Consider the following 15,010-nt stretch of genomic DNA (forward strand, 5'->3'; position numbering starts at 1 on the left):
GTTGGATGCAGGCTTTTATTGGCCAACTATCTTCTAGGATGCTAGAACATTTGTTCAGGTTTGCGATGCTTGTTAGCGCACAAGTAATATCTCTGCATGTGATGAAATGCCCCAAACTAGTATGCAGACAGTTGAGATATTCGATGTTTGGGGTATTGACTTCATGGGACCTTTCCCTTCTTCAAATGGTAATACGTATATTCTCGTGGTTGTTGAGTATTTCTCCAAATGGCTTGAGGCATAGGCCTTACCTATTGACGATGCTAGAGTTGTTTGCAGGTTCCCTAAAAGGTTATTTACTAAGTTACACCTAGAATGCTAATTAGTGACAGGGGAACACATTTCTACAACACTCAATTGGAGAAGGCACTCAGGCGCTATGGTGTAACGCATCGGTTCTCTACTCCCTATCACCTACAGACCAGTGGGCAAGTTGAGGTTACTAATAGGGGTTTCAAACGCATCTTAGAGAGAACTGTGGGTGTAAGTCGAAAGGATTGGGCTTCGAAACTGGATAATGCATTATGGGCATTTAGAACTGCATATAGGACCTCCATAGGTTTTACGCCCTATAGGCTGGTATATGGGAAGTCTTGTCATTTACCTGTCGAATTAGAACATAGGGCTCTTTGGGCTCTGATGTGCATAGTTTTACATATTTGCTTGCATATTATTGCATATGTTCTTAGCAATTATTGTGCTTTTATTCCCAGATCACCTGTGTTTTGTCTTCTTTTGCATTTCAGGAGCATTTATAGGACCGTCATCGGTGTTTAAGCAATTATAGATCAATACGTGCGGAAACGGACGAGAATTCATCAAGATCGGACAAGAGCCCACGTTGCACACATTGAGCACGACCTGAGTCAAGGCCGTGCTGACCATCACGGCCTAAACTCTAGCTGTGACCAACCATCGAAACTTGGTCTTCAAAACAATGGTTTGAGCACGGTTTCCGTAGCCACACGGCCTCCAGAACGGCCCGTGGTGGCTAGCACGGGGGGTAACACGACCGTGGTGAAACCCTAATTAGTGAGATCCAGTTTTTGACGGACTCGATTCCCACAAGACGGCCTTGACCACGGCTGTGCTGAATTAAATATATAAGGAAAAAAGAGAAAAAAGAAGGAGGAGGAGTGACATAGAGCCCTGGTGGCTGGTTCAGTTTCTACACAGTATTGAGTGCGAGAGAGAGTTGTAGGGAGGTTCCGAGTGCAAAACAGTAGTGGAGCAACTCAAGAAGCAATTTGGGAGATTAATCAAAGTGTAGATCCAGATTTGGAGCTGTTCATCCAATTCGAGAGAAAAGGGTGTACATGTTTTATTTTCATTATTTTTTCATTGTAATTGATTTCCTAGATTGTTTTAAACATGAACATGTTTAGCTAGACTGATTAAATCCATTGGGATTTCTTTACTATGTTGGCTTAGTATTATATTGTTGGATTGTTTGAGTTGGTTTTGTATTCTTCTTTCTTTCAGTATTAATAAGATAGCATTATTCATGAGATGTTGTGAATTGTGGTGTTTAGATTGCTTTATGTGATTGAGAAGTCCATTTGGCAATTGGAATTTTGAATAGCAAGAACTGGTTAATAATCACTTAGAGATAAGGATAATTAACTAGCCGGATTAAGAATTAACAAAGCTTAATAGAGGCGGATTAAAGCTTAATGCTAATTTAAGAATCAATCGTTAGGAAGAGATTCCAACTTTAGGTTATTAGGTTAGGAATTCGATTATCGAGAGAGAGAAACCGAATTCAGTTAAGAATTCATCCACGGGTAGCATAATTGGATTCATCAATCCTTTATCTTTTATTTGATTACCAACTAGTTTAGGTTCCCTTTGGGTTTGCCTTCTTGTCTTAGTTTTTTCATTTATTCATTCATTCCTGCATCTCCCTTAGAACTTAGCTTGTAGCTATTAGTTAGTTTAGAAATTATTCATCATTCATCTTAGGTTAATATAACAAAGAACAAAGAAGTAACTCTGGGCTTTCACTTTCCCGAGGAATACGACCTTGATACTCGCCATTAGTGCTAGACTGCATCGATAGGTACACTGCCTTAGATTGTAGCTAACACATTTAGCCTATCAGGCCCTTAAGACTTGCAATTTTGATGTTGATTCTGCAGGTAAGGAAAGACAGTGGCAACTGAGTGAATTGGATGAATGGCGTCAACAGGCGTATAAAAACTCCTCAATTTACAAGGCTAAGACAAAGAAGTGGCATGATCAGAGGCTCAAAGATCCCAAGGAGTTTCAGAGTAGAGATAGAGTATTGCAATATAACTCACGTCTTCGGTTGTTTCCAGGGAAGCTCAAGAGTCGATGGTCGGGGCCATTTGTGGTTAAGGAAGTTTTTGCATATGGCGCAATCAAGCTTCATCATCCCGAGAAGGGTGATTTCAAGGTCAATGGACATAGGCTCAAGGTGTATCACGGAAACTCATTGGAGATTGAGCAGCAGGTTAACATGATTCTGTACCTGCAATGATGATCCATATCCAGTACAGCTAAATGACTCAAGAACCAAAAAGAAGCGCCCTTGGGAGGCATTCCCATTTTAGTTTTATATTTTTCAGTTTACTTTTATGTTATCAATCATTTGCATGCTTGATGATCTTTAGAACACTTACTTTATATATTAAACGCAATTGTATGAACTTAGGGTTTGAGTAATTTAATTCGGACTTTTGGTAATTGGTGAAGAGGGACTTCCCCGTTTGATTTATTTACTTGATTTACAGCCTAAATGTGTGCGTATATTTGTTAAAGGCGACTCGAGATGGCGAAGGAAAGCCCGGACTTCACCTGTCCACCACCGTTTCCGTGGGCATCACGGTCAGACCTGTTCAGCCGTCTTGATCGACGTACGAGTCATGCCCATGATGAAAATGCACATATAGAATTTGGGAAAACGGCCATCCACCACGGCTTCCGAGGCCACCATAGGCTGCCTCACCAGCCGTCTTTGGTCCTGCACCCTGCGTCCCTGACAGTGATGAGATGCACGTAAAGCACAAGGTAAATTCAACCGTCCACCACGACTTCTGAAGGCACCACAGGCAGCAACACTAGGGCGTGTTGACCAGCACGGCCATGCCCTCACCCGTGACAGATGGGAACCAGAATGAGGCTTTAGGGTTCAGCACGGGCCGAGTCCTGGCCGTGCTGACCAGCATGGCCTTACCCTCGCCCGTGCTGACCCCGTGACTATAAAAGCAGGCCTTTTCAAAATTTTCCTATCTTTTCCTCTCTAAGCTCCAAGGTGTTGTTTTCTTCCTAGTCTTTGATTTTTCTTACCTGTCACGGCAACTTCAAGTAAGTCTCTTTGCCTTTTGCTTTTATTTAATTAAAATTGATTTTTCTTTTACGCATTATTTTTTTTTTATTTAGGACATTTTGATATGTTTTGGTAGTTTGCTTTGTTACACTACTTAAATTTGACTTCGATTAGATTTAGTTAAAACTAATTGCTATGTTTATGTGAATTCGAATAATGAAATCATAAGTGTGGGGTTTGGCAGCAACAAAGTTTATTTCTGGCATTTTATTATGAACAATTGTTAGCATAAATTTTCCTTATTTGGTGCGCGATAAAGTAGGCTGGAATGTAATAATGAATTAGTTTTTTGCAGGAGATTGAGGCTTTAGTCTTAGTGTTAAGTCTAAAGTTTTCTGTTAGTCGAATTATAGTCGTTATGTTGTTTAATTCTCGATATAATTTATGTTAACTTGATTTCTTGTTCGAATATTAATGATTCATTGCATTAGGCAATATGAGAGACCGCGATCAATCATGTTGAAAGCAACCGCAATGCGCCACTACCAGCAAGCGCCCGCATGGTGAAGGAACATCTTCCTCAACTTCACCTTTATCAGCACCAACAGCTCCACCGCAACAACAACTAGTCCGAGTACGAAGAGCACCAGCTGCAAATCCACCCCCACCTGGTTGTCATCCCTTATGGACATTTCAGAATGCAGATAACGAGAGCCGCTTCCAAATAATGAGATGGAAGCAAGTGATGGCTGGACGTTGCATCGACTTCGTATCCCTGGAAAGAGTGGGATTGGCTCAGGATGTGTGTGCCCTGTTTGAAACTCTGCCATACGGATGATTCTTCGACATCATTGATCCAACCTACCGCGAGCTTACAATTGAATTCCTCAGCACCTTCTTTCTGCAGCAACAGATCATAAATTAGCATTAGCCTGATGCAGTTTACTTCAGACTTCGGGGAAGGGAGTTCTCAATGTCATTTCCATAATTCGGCATGCATTTGGGATTATGGACTGAGCAGGAGACCTCAGGTGAGGAGTATCAAGGATGCATCTACGTCAACCCAATCTTGTACGAAACCATGTGGGATTCATTGGTACTCAGGTCGGAATCATACTACCCCACCAGGTCTAAGGCGTCTAGCCTTCCAGATCATTTCCGCTATCTCCATACTTTATTAGCTTACACGATTACAGGCAGGGGAGATAGTTTTGGAGCAGTAACACAAACCGATGTCTTCATCCTCTGGGCTATACAACATCGTAAGAAGCTTGACTTGGGATATCTGTTGGCTCGTCAAATCCATTCATTTATAGTAGACGCCTAGAAGAAGATGTACTGCTGTTTTGGCCCGTATGTTACTAGGTTAGCCAAGAGACTGGATGTATTATACAACTGTTTGTCAGAGCTTTCACAGATTGGTGATATGATACCACTAGGGATTAGACAGATGATCAACATGCAGATGATCACGGCTACTCGACACCCACATGGCATAGAGTACAGGTTTGTCAACACAATAGTCAGGGAGGCTAGAGAGGGAGCAGTTAGAGGAGCCCAAGACCCGACGGCTGAGATTCTAGATGTTAGGATTCCTAACCCAGCCAGAGTGTTTATGCCTACATCTGGAGCCTCATCTTCTTATTCTGCAGGGACATCGAGTGCTTAGATTAATGCTTTAGCTGACCGACTAGATCGAGTCTACGATTTACAGCAGCAGCACTATACTAAGTTTGCGCAGCAGAGAAAGGAGTTTGGGCAGTTTCAAGAGGAGACTAGGGCACAGTTTCAGTGTTATGGAATAGCCTACGCACTAAAAGGATGACCATGACCAAGGAAGCAAGGATAAAATTGAGGAGATTGTCAATCCAATTATTCTGCCTCAAGGACCTATAATAAGATCACAAGCCAAGAAGATTCAACAAGCATTAATTAGTCATCTACAAGATTTGGTGAATTTGGCTTGTAATGGGTTGCAAGGAATCCAAGGCTTGGAGACAAGATCAAATAAAGTTATTTACAACTTAATTCAAGTTCAACTTCAAAATGGGCCTACTTAAAGTTTGTTTTTAGTTTTTAGCCTTCTTAATTGAGTGGAATTAAATGTTTGTATTTTTATCATAATGGGTTGTTTAAACATGTCAATTTAGAAGTCCATTAGTTTTATTACTTTGATAATGGGCTATCCAAACTTGTTTATGTTAAAGCCCATAAGTTGAGTTTGTTTGTTTTAGGGTATGAGTTTTTTTAGGTCTTGTAAAGACTATATAAAGGCCAAGAATGAATTTCATTGGGGATTTTGATAAATTACAACCAAAGGGCTGTTTGCTTTTGTCTTTGTGTTCTTAAGTTGAATACATGCTAAAGGAACATTCAAGTAGGCTGATCACCTTCTTGTGGAGTGTTTCAAATCTGGAATTTAGAAAACAAGTTTTCTTTATTCTAGATCTTTGATTATCTTTCTAAGCAATCTGAATTCTAGCCTTCTTAGGGGTTAAGATTGAATTGTTATTGGGGTTTTCAAGTTAATGTTGTGGGGGTCCATAATAATCAAAGGGGTTCTCAAGCTTATTCTTGGAGGTTACATATCATTTAGGGTTTAAACGATATGCTCCAGTAGCTTATGCATGGTTTGGAGAGGTAGGCCACCCAGACAGACCTAATGGCGGAGCAGATTAAAAAGATGGCGGAGACCGGAGCACAGAATCAGCGGTTCATCAATGATATGGAGTTCGATCTAGCAGGATGCTTCATGGACCTTGTGCCACCACTACGGCCCCCTCCTTCAGCGACTTCCCCTACTCCTCATCCTCCAGCCGATCCGGCCAGTGAGGATGCGCCTTTGACAAACTACCAGCAGTGAAACAAAAATTTATGCTATTTTGCTTTTCCTTTTCCTTTTTATTTTCCTTCTTTATTTTGTTTTACTTTATTTTCATTTCCTTTAGCATTTTCAATTTTATGTTATTTTCTGTCATTTTTCCTTTCATGTTATGTTATTTTAGTAGAACACTTTGCTTTGCCATCTTGATATGTACATTTAGTATGATCTTTAATGTTTATGATGTGCTAGTTATGTGCTATACGCAGTTTTAACTTTTCTAACACTATGGATAGTGTTATACTTAAGTGTGGGGTAGGTATCTGTGGCTATATCCCTCAATTGTTTAAGGCAATAATAATGGACTATTCTTAGGATGTCAAGACCTAGGTTTTTCATGACATTTAAGTTTAGTTTATTCTTTCATAATTAATAACTTAATTCAATTAATTGTCCCTCTCTATCTTTTGTTCTTGAAAGCAATTTCACTGTATTCAATATGTCAATTTGGCCGGGTTAAACCGGTGTTACTTGATTTCCTTGTAAATTTACAACCTTTGACTGTGAACTTTGATTATGCCAATCTCGTATTCAATCTATGTGATGATTCAATTGATAAGTCTGGGAACCAATTGCAAATTTTAGCCACCTCAAATGTGAGTTTTTGAACCTAAAATCGAGCATTCATTGTACATTATGCTCATGATTTTTCTTGCTTAAGTGTGCGCTGTACTTACTTTCATTTCTAGAACTTGCGTTGTAATGTTTGTTGAGGTTACATGAATTTTTGAATACCATTAGATGATTTGGCAACTTAGGATTTCACCACATCTTGCCAAAAACCTACCCTCTTTTTTCATTAGTCAGCCAGTTTGAGCCTTAACCTTTTCTTCATAATTTATACCTAATCACTACACATACACCATTCTATACATCTATCTTTCCTTTCACCATGTATACTGAGTAATTATGTGTTATGTTTCTTCATTTATGGAATTATAGTGCCTAACGTTGTTCTAAATTCACTTAGTCTTTTTTTAGTCGTTCTATAATGCTCCCTTCAATCCAAATTGGATAATTATTCTTATGGTTTATATCACTAATCATGCAGTCCCTATATAAGCTGCTGTAATATATATACATAGAATGTAAAAAAAAATCTTACTTACTTCTTAGCTCTTAACTCTTCTAAATTTAATTCTTGTGAGCATCTTTTACTTCAAATAAGGCTTAGTGAGTATTTTTGTTGTCTTGGCACTCAGTTCCTTCAAATAAGTGCATGATTTATCAGTATACTTTACACTTCTATCCAAATATTCCTACCTTTACCTCAACCACATCTCAACCCTTGAAAAGACCCTTTAATTTTGGTATTCAATTATTCACGGTAGCAAAGATGACATTGATGAGCAAGCTCATAGTAAACAGGTTGTGTGCAGCTGCGTTGAGGGAATTTTCTTATTTACCTTTAAACATTGTGAGTGATTTGAGAGATTCTTATGAGGCATTGGGTCTTAGTCTTTAATGCTGAATTGTTACATAAATTGTGCTTCGAGATGGTATTATTATAGTTCTTTCTTAAAGGTGTATAACTTGTTAGTTACTTGAGTTTCATTCTTTATATGTTGAATAAGGTCGAGTTGTGAACGTTAGCATGGATTTTGAGGGGTGATTGTTGCTTGTGCATGTTGATAACGCAATAATATATGCATTTTATATGCTATATATATACATTGTTCTTCATGTTATCTTCGTATATTTAATCTTTCAGAGCTATTATTCATTATTTTTGATATTTCTCTCCTCGGGTTTGTTTTGTTTTATTTTTGTAGGAATTGGCTCGAGTTGCTAGGCATTGGCGAGGATGTTTGTAGTGTCGTTCATGGTCAAGCACGATGTCAAAGAGATACTCATGCCTAGGAGGATCTTATATCACGAAACGAGCAAAGGAAGCTACCCCGCGGCCACTCCGCGACTTGGCTTTCAAGGCCAACAATAAAGCAAAGAAACAGTCCACTTCGCCCCCTACTCGCAGCCTACAATGCCACGCCGTAGCCTGCCCGTGGCTGGATCTGCAAAACTGCATTTTGGACACCTGTCTAGTCAAATTTTTAGGGTGAAAACCTAGCCAAACTCCTGGATATCCTATGATATAAATAGATTGTGAAAAGAACCTGAAAAGAGGGAGCCCCCTTCTCCTTTTCTCCTTAGTTTTAGGCTATGTTTTCTTTCTCTATTATGTTACTTTTGTTTATGCTTTGAGATTTATCAAAAAACTCATCATTCATTTATCAATCCAAGTATTTTCCTTTTCCTTTTTAAGGTGTTATTAATTATCCTTTCTTTTATAATCTATTTTGTTTATTTAACTATCATAAGTGAGTAGTTTTCTAATCTAGGGTTAAGTGAACCCTAGCCATGATTGATGTATGATTTGTTCCTTTAATTTTCCAAATTAATTATTTAATTGCTCTTGCTTAATTGATTGTGCATATTCCAATACTAGATTAGGGATAATTAGTATTATTATGATTCCATTGTCTTTATCACAATGGGAGTTGGGTTTTGACGGATTTGAATATTTCAATTAAGGACATGAAATTCTCCACGGGAGTAGGTAGAATGGATTGTTAGGAAGTCAGGGTATTGAGTTTAATGTCTTTAATTTGCATGATTCCATGGGAGTAGGTTTTGATTGCTATTAGGGAAGCCATTGATACTCGGGAGAGATCTATGGTATTTTATAGGGTTACCTTTCCTTGTGTGAACATATATTTATTTAGTTTGGGGTAGGAATTTATCTTTGCATAAATTATGCTAGTGGGGATACTTAACTCTAGGTGCTTTTTATCCTTGAATTTATTCTCATTATTATTATTTGCATTATAGATTAATTCTTCCTCAATCATTTATTTGGTTACTTAGCATTAATTAAAGTCAAGATTAGCTAGTTTTTACTACTTCAGTCTCTAGGGATTCAACCCTTGCTTGCCCGACTACATAGTTAGAAGGTCTAGTTAGGTTATTTTTTATAGGCACGTGATAGCCTTGTCAGATTTTGGCGCCGTTGCTGGGACTGATGGTATTAAAGTAGTTAATTTTGATTTATATTTGCTAAGCTTTAGGTTTAATAGTGCTTCGGCTATTATTCCTTGTGCTTCTGATCTTTTGTTTATAGTTTTCTTTCTTATTGCATGCAAACTCGACGAACAGGTTCAAAAGATTTAATCCCTATTGATCTTGAAATCGAGGCTACTGTACGTAAGCAAGGAAGTAAAAGGAGAAGGAATAAGAACAAACAATAAGAAACAATGGCTGAACCACCGACTGCTAAACCTCTTTGGGAATATGGTGTACCGGATACAACTACCGGTGCGATGTCCAGCATTCTTAGACCTGCAGTTACTGCAACACACTTCAAACTGAAACCTCAGTTTATTCAGTTCATCTCTAAGGATTCCTTTTCAGGGGGAGTCAATGATTGTCCTGTTAATCATATTGATAGTCTTCAAAGGTTTCGGGTCATTTTCCTGGTAACACCGAGCAACCACCTAAGGGTCAAGTTAATGCTGTAACTTTGAGGAATAGTAGAGAGCTAGAAGACCTTCCACCGAAGGTAGTTCAAAAGAAAGCAGTTGTAGTAGAGGAAGAGATGGTTGAAGCTAAGAAGATGATAGAAAAAGAGAAAATTGAAGAGAAGAAGGAGCCCATTGTCATTAAACCTTACCAGCCACATGTACCTTTCCCACAACGATTGGCACAGGCAAAGCTAGGAAAGAAATATGGGAAATTTCTAGACATTCTAAAGAAGTTTCAAATCAACATCCCATTCCTGGAAGCAATCTCAGAGATGAGCTCCTATGCTAAATTTCTGAAGGACATGCTCTCTAACAAGAGGAAAATCGAAGAGAATGCAACGGTCTCACTGACAGCTGAATGCAGTGCTATATTGCAAAACAAGCTTCCAAAGAAGCTAAGAGATCCAATGAGCTATTCCATTCCAATCAAGCTAGGTGACATCGAAATAAATAGGCTTTATATGATCTAGGGGCAAGTGTCAGTCTTATGCCCCTATCGATTTGCAAGAAACTTCAGATGGGTGAACTAAAACCCACGCGCATTTCCCTACAGTTGGCAGAAAAATCAGTGAAATTTCCTTTGGGTATTCTTGAGGATGTTCCACTTAGAGTTGGGAAATTCTTCATCCCTTGTGATTTTATGGTTATAGAGATGGAAGAAGATACGCAAGTCCCTATCATTCTAAGGAGACCCTTCTTGGCCACTGCTAGGGCCACTATTGACATGAAGAATGGGAGAATCCCCTTTGAAGTGGGTGATGAGAAGGTGGAGTATTCACTCACAAGTTCTATGGTTTCTCTTTCTAAGGAGGAAACAATTTATAGTGTGGATGCTCTAGATGAAGTAGTGGAAGCTAAGGCCGCGAATTTACAACTCGATGATTCATTGCAGACGATCTTAATGGGGAGTGCAGATAAAGAGGATTGGGAAACAAGGGAGTACAAGAGACTCTTGGAGGAGACACAAGCGCTAGCAGCTGATGAGGCTATCAAGAAAGTGTTGAAACTAAGGGAGTCTAAAGAGAGTACTACGCCTTCTGAGGTAGAATTAACACCCCTTCCCTCTAACCTGAAATATGTGTTTATGGGTCCTAATAAGACATACCCTGTTATAATGTTGAACTCAATGACATGCAAACTGAGCAATTGCTTGTGAATTTGAGAAAATATAGGAATGTCATTGGGTACACTATTGATGATATTAAGGGTATTAACCCATCTTTCTGCATGCATAAGATCAATCTTGAGGATGACCATACCTCTTTTATAGAATCTCAAAGAAGGCTTAATCCAAATATGATGGAAGTAGTCAAAAAGAAGGTTCTTAAATTGCTTGATGCAGGGATAATCTACCCTATCTCACATAGTAAGTGGGTTAGTCCTGTACAAGTGGTTCCAAAGAAGGGAGGTATGACCATTGTTAAGAATGATAAGGGTGAACAAATCCTCACTAGAACTGTGATAGGGTGGCGAATTTGCATTGATTATAGGAAATTAAATAAAGCCACCTGAAAAGACCACTTTCCTCTCTCGTTTATTGATCAAACGTTAGAAAGATTGGCAAAGCATTCCTTTCTTCTGTTGGTTAGATGGATACTCAGGGTTTTTCCAAATTATTATTGATCCTGTTGATCAGGAAAAGACTACTTTTACCTGCCCTTATAGCACCTTCGCTTATCGAAGAATGCCATTTGGATTATGTAATGCTCCTGCCACTTTTTAATGATGCATGATGGCAATGTTCTCAGGTCTTATTTAGAATTCTATGGAAGTTTTATGGATGACTTCTCAGTCTATGGAACATCTTTTGATGTTTGCCTTAATAATTTGGAAGGGGTGCTCCATAGATTTAAAGAAGTCAACTTAATTCTCAATTGGGAAAAATGCCATTTTATGGTACAACAAGGTGTCGTTTTGGGTCATGTTGTTTCTCATAGGGGCATCAAAGTTGACAGGGCTAAGATAGAGGTCATTGAGCGTTTACCACCGCCTAATTCTGTAAAAGGAGTAAGGAGTTTCCTTGGTCATGCGGGATTTTATCGCCGTTTTATCAAGGACTTTTCAAAAATTGCTCGACCTCTAACTAAGCTCTTAGGCAAGGATGTTCCCTTTGTTTTTATTGATGTTTGTATTGAGGCTTTTGACAGGTTAAAGCAAGCTCTTATATCTGCCCCAGTCATGCAATCGCCGGACTGGAATCTTCCATTTGAAATCATATGCGATGCCAGTGACTATGCAGTTGGGGCAGTATTGGACCAGAGGAAAGATGGATAGCTCCATGCCATCTACTACACGAGCAAAACTATTGATTCGACCCAGATGAACTATGCCACAACCGAGAAGGAATTGTTGGTACTAGTGTATGCAATGGAGAAGTTTTGGTCCTATCTGGTTGGATCGAAGGTGATAGTTCACACGGATCACGCAGTATTGAAGTATTTGATGAGTAAGAAAGATACTAAACCTCGCTTGATTCGGTGGATTTTGTTGTTATAAGAATTTGACTTGGAAATTAAGGACAAGAAAGGAGCCGAAAATGTTGTTGCTGATCATCTCTCCCGACTTGTCCTTGATGGCGAAGGTGATAAGGATTCCCCCATCGATGATTCATTTACGGATGAGCAACTTTTAGCTCTAGCTATTAAGGAGATCCCATGGTATGCTGATATAGCAAACTACTTGGCCAGTGGTACTATTCCTCATGGATATTCATCACAACAAAAGAAGAAATTCTTTAAAGAGGTGAGGAGACATTTTTGGGACGACCCTTTTCTTTACAAATCTTATGCTGATGGGATGATTAGAAGGTGTATTCCAGAAAGTGAGGTGCCATTCATCATTTCACATTGTCACGATTTGCCATGTGGAGGACATGCTGGCACTAGTAAGACTGCAGCAAAGATTCTTCAGTGTGGTTTTTATTGGCCAAGTCTTTTCAAGGATGTTCATTAACATGTTAAGTCTTAATAACAACCTCAAGGTGGAATTGTTCGATGTGTGGAGAATAGATTTCATGGGATTGTTCCCTTCTTCTTATGGGAATAGGTATATCTTGGTCGCTATGGATTATGTCTTAAAGTGGGTTGAAGCCATAACAACTCCAACCAATGATGCTCGCGTGGTAAGCAAATTCTTTAAAAAGAATATTTTCCTCAATTTGGTGTACCACGAGTGTTGATTAGTGATGGAGGCAAGCATTTCTTGGAGAATCGATTTGAGGCGATGCTTAAAAAGTATGGAGTACATCATCGAATGGAGCTTTTATATCACCCACAAAGTAGTGGTCAAGTAGAGATTTCTAACCGAGAGATCAAAACCATCTTAGAGAAGACGATTGCAAATTTAAGGAAAGATTGGTCCGTGAAACTCAATGATGTACTATGGGCTATAGGATAGCATTTAAGACCCCTATTGGCACCACTCCATATCGACCAGTCTATGGGAAAGCATGTCATCTTCTTGTTAAATTAGAGCATCGTGCATTTTGGGCTATCAAGAGCCTAAATTTCGACTCTCAAATGGTAGGTGAGAAAAGACTCCTGCAACTTAATGAGCTAGAAGAGATTCGACTTGATGCTTATGAAAGTTCAAGGTTGTACAAGGAGAAGACTAAAAGATGGCATGACTAAGGGATTTTGAGAAGAGAGTTTAAGGAAGGCGACTTAGTTCTCCTTTTTAACTCTAGATTGAAACTCTTTGCTGGAAAACTTTGCTCTCGATGGTCAAGACCATTCCGAGTTAGTAAGGTTTTCCCTTATGGTTCAATAAAGCTTTGGAACAGACAAAATGGTACTTTCAAGGTGAATGGTCAAAGAGTGAAACATTACAGAGTCGGTGACCTCATTAACGAGAGTGTGGACATCACACTTTCCGACCTTTCACCAGAATGAATCGCAAAGGAGGCAGAGCTTATGACCTTATAAACAAGCACTTTTGGGAGGCACCCCAAACTCATTCCTAATTTTTATTTTTATTTTCAAATTTTTAGGGTGAAAACCTAGCCAAACTCCTGGATATCCTATGATATAAATAGATTGTGAAAAGAACCTGAAAGAGGGAGCCCCTTCTCCTTTTCTCCTTAGTTTTAAGCTATGTTTTCTTTCTCTATTATGTTACTTTTCTTTATGCTTTGAAGATTTATCAAAGACCTCATCATTCATTTATCAATCCAAGTATTTTCCTTTTCCTTTTTAAGTTGTTATTAATTATGCTTTCTTTTATAATTTATTTTGTTCATTTAATTATCATGAGTGAGTAGTTCTCTAATCTAGGGTTAAGTGAACCCTAGCCATGATTGATGCATGATTTGTTCCTTTAATTCCCCAAATTAATTATTTAATTGCTCTTGCTTAATTGATTGTGCATATTCCAATACTAGATTAGGGATAATTAGTATTGTTATAATTCCATTATCTTTATCACAATGGGAGTACGGTTTTGACGGATTTGAATATTTCAATTAAGGACATGAAATTCTTCACGGGAGTAGGTAGAATGGATTGTTAGGAAGTCAGGGTATTGAGTTTAATGTCTTTAATTTGCATGATTCTACGGGAGTAGGTTTTGATTGCTATTAGGGAAGCCATTGATACTCGAGAGAGATCTCTGGTATTTTATAGGGTTACCTTTCCTTGTGAACATTTATTTAATTAGTTTGGGGTAGGAATTAATCTTTGCATAAATTGTGCTAGTAGGGATACTTAACTCTAGGTGTTTTTTATCCTTGAATTTATTCTCATTATTATTATTTGCATTATAAATTAATTCATCCTCAATCGTTGATTTGGTTACTTACTTAGCATTAATTAAAGTCAAGATTAGCTAGTTTTTACTACTTCAGTCTCTAGGGATTCGACCCTTGCTTGCCCGACTACATAGTTAGAAGGTCTAGTTAGGTTATTTTTTATAGGCACGTGACAGCCTTGTCACATATATTGAGTTATTGATTGCTTGAGGACAAGCAAAAGCTTAAGTGTGGGGTGATTTGATATGCATCATTTTGTACATATTTACATGCCCAATTATTTATATTTTTGTGCATAGTTATCTTGTTTTATGCCAGAATCACCTGTGTTTTGGTTCCTTTCATGTTTCAGGTCATTATCGAGGGACATTATAAGTAATCGAGGGAAATACGCGCAATTACAAACCATAATCCATCAAATTGAGCAAGGACTAGCATTCCAAGGTTGAGAACGGCCTAGACTCGGCCGTGCTAAACCATCAAATAGTTGCCCTTCAAGAGTGCCATTTTGGCACGGTTTCCGAAGCCACCACGGCCCGTGGTGGCTCAGCACCGGTTAGGGCACAGCCTGGAAGAAG

General features: G+C 38.7%; 1 protein-coding gene and 1 pseudogene across 1 annotated transcript; both read left to right on the forward strand.

The window, feature by feature from the left end:
* Window positions 1-315: 315 nt before the first annotated feature.
* LOC125371205 lies at window positions 316-2,500 on the forward strand. Its single transcript, XM_048379743.1, has 2 exons — window positions 316-559; window positions 2,139-2,500. Exons 1-2 carry the CDS (start codon window positions 316-318, stop codon window positions 2,498-2,500), a joined length of 606 nt encoding a protein of 201 aa, XP_048235700.1.
* A 10,410-nt stretch (window positions 2,501-12,910) lies between these two features.
* LOC107261333 lies at window positions 12,911-13,578 on the forward strand (annotated as a pseudogene).
* Window positions 13,579-15,010: the final 1,432 nt, after the last annotated feature.

This window comes from Ricinus communis, chromosome 9, assembly GCF_019578655.1.
Source record: "Ricinus communis isolate WT05 ecotype wild-type chromosome 9, ASM1957865v1, whole genome shotgun sequence".
Lineage (NCBI taxonomy): Eukaryota > Viridiplantae > Streptophyta > Magnoliopsida > Malpighiales > Euphorbiaceae > Ricinus > Ricinus communis.

Bases quoted from the DNA above. Each gene is read 5' to 3' on its own strand.
- LOC125371205 (XM_048379743.1), top strand. From the start codon at position 316: ATGCTAATTAGTGACAGGGGAACACATTTCTACAACACTCAATTGGAG. The intron at 560-2,138 runs GTTTTACGCCCT...TTGATTCTGCAG, and splicing joins TGCATATAGGACCTCCATAG to GTAAGGAAAGACAGTGGCAA.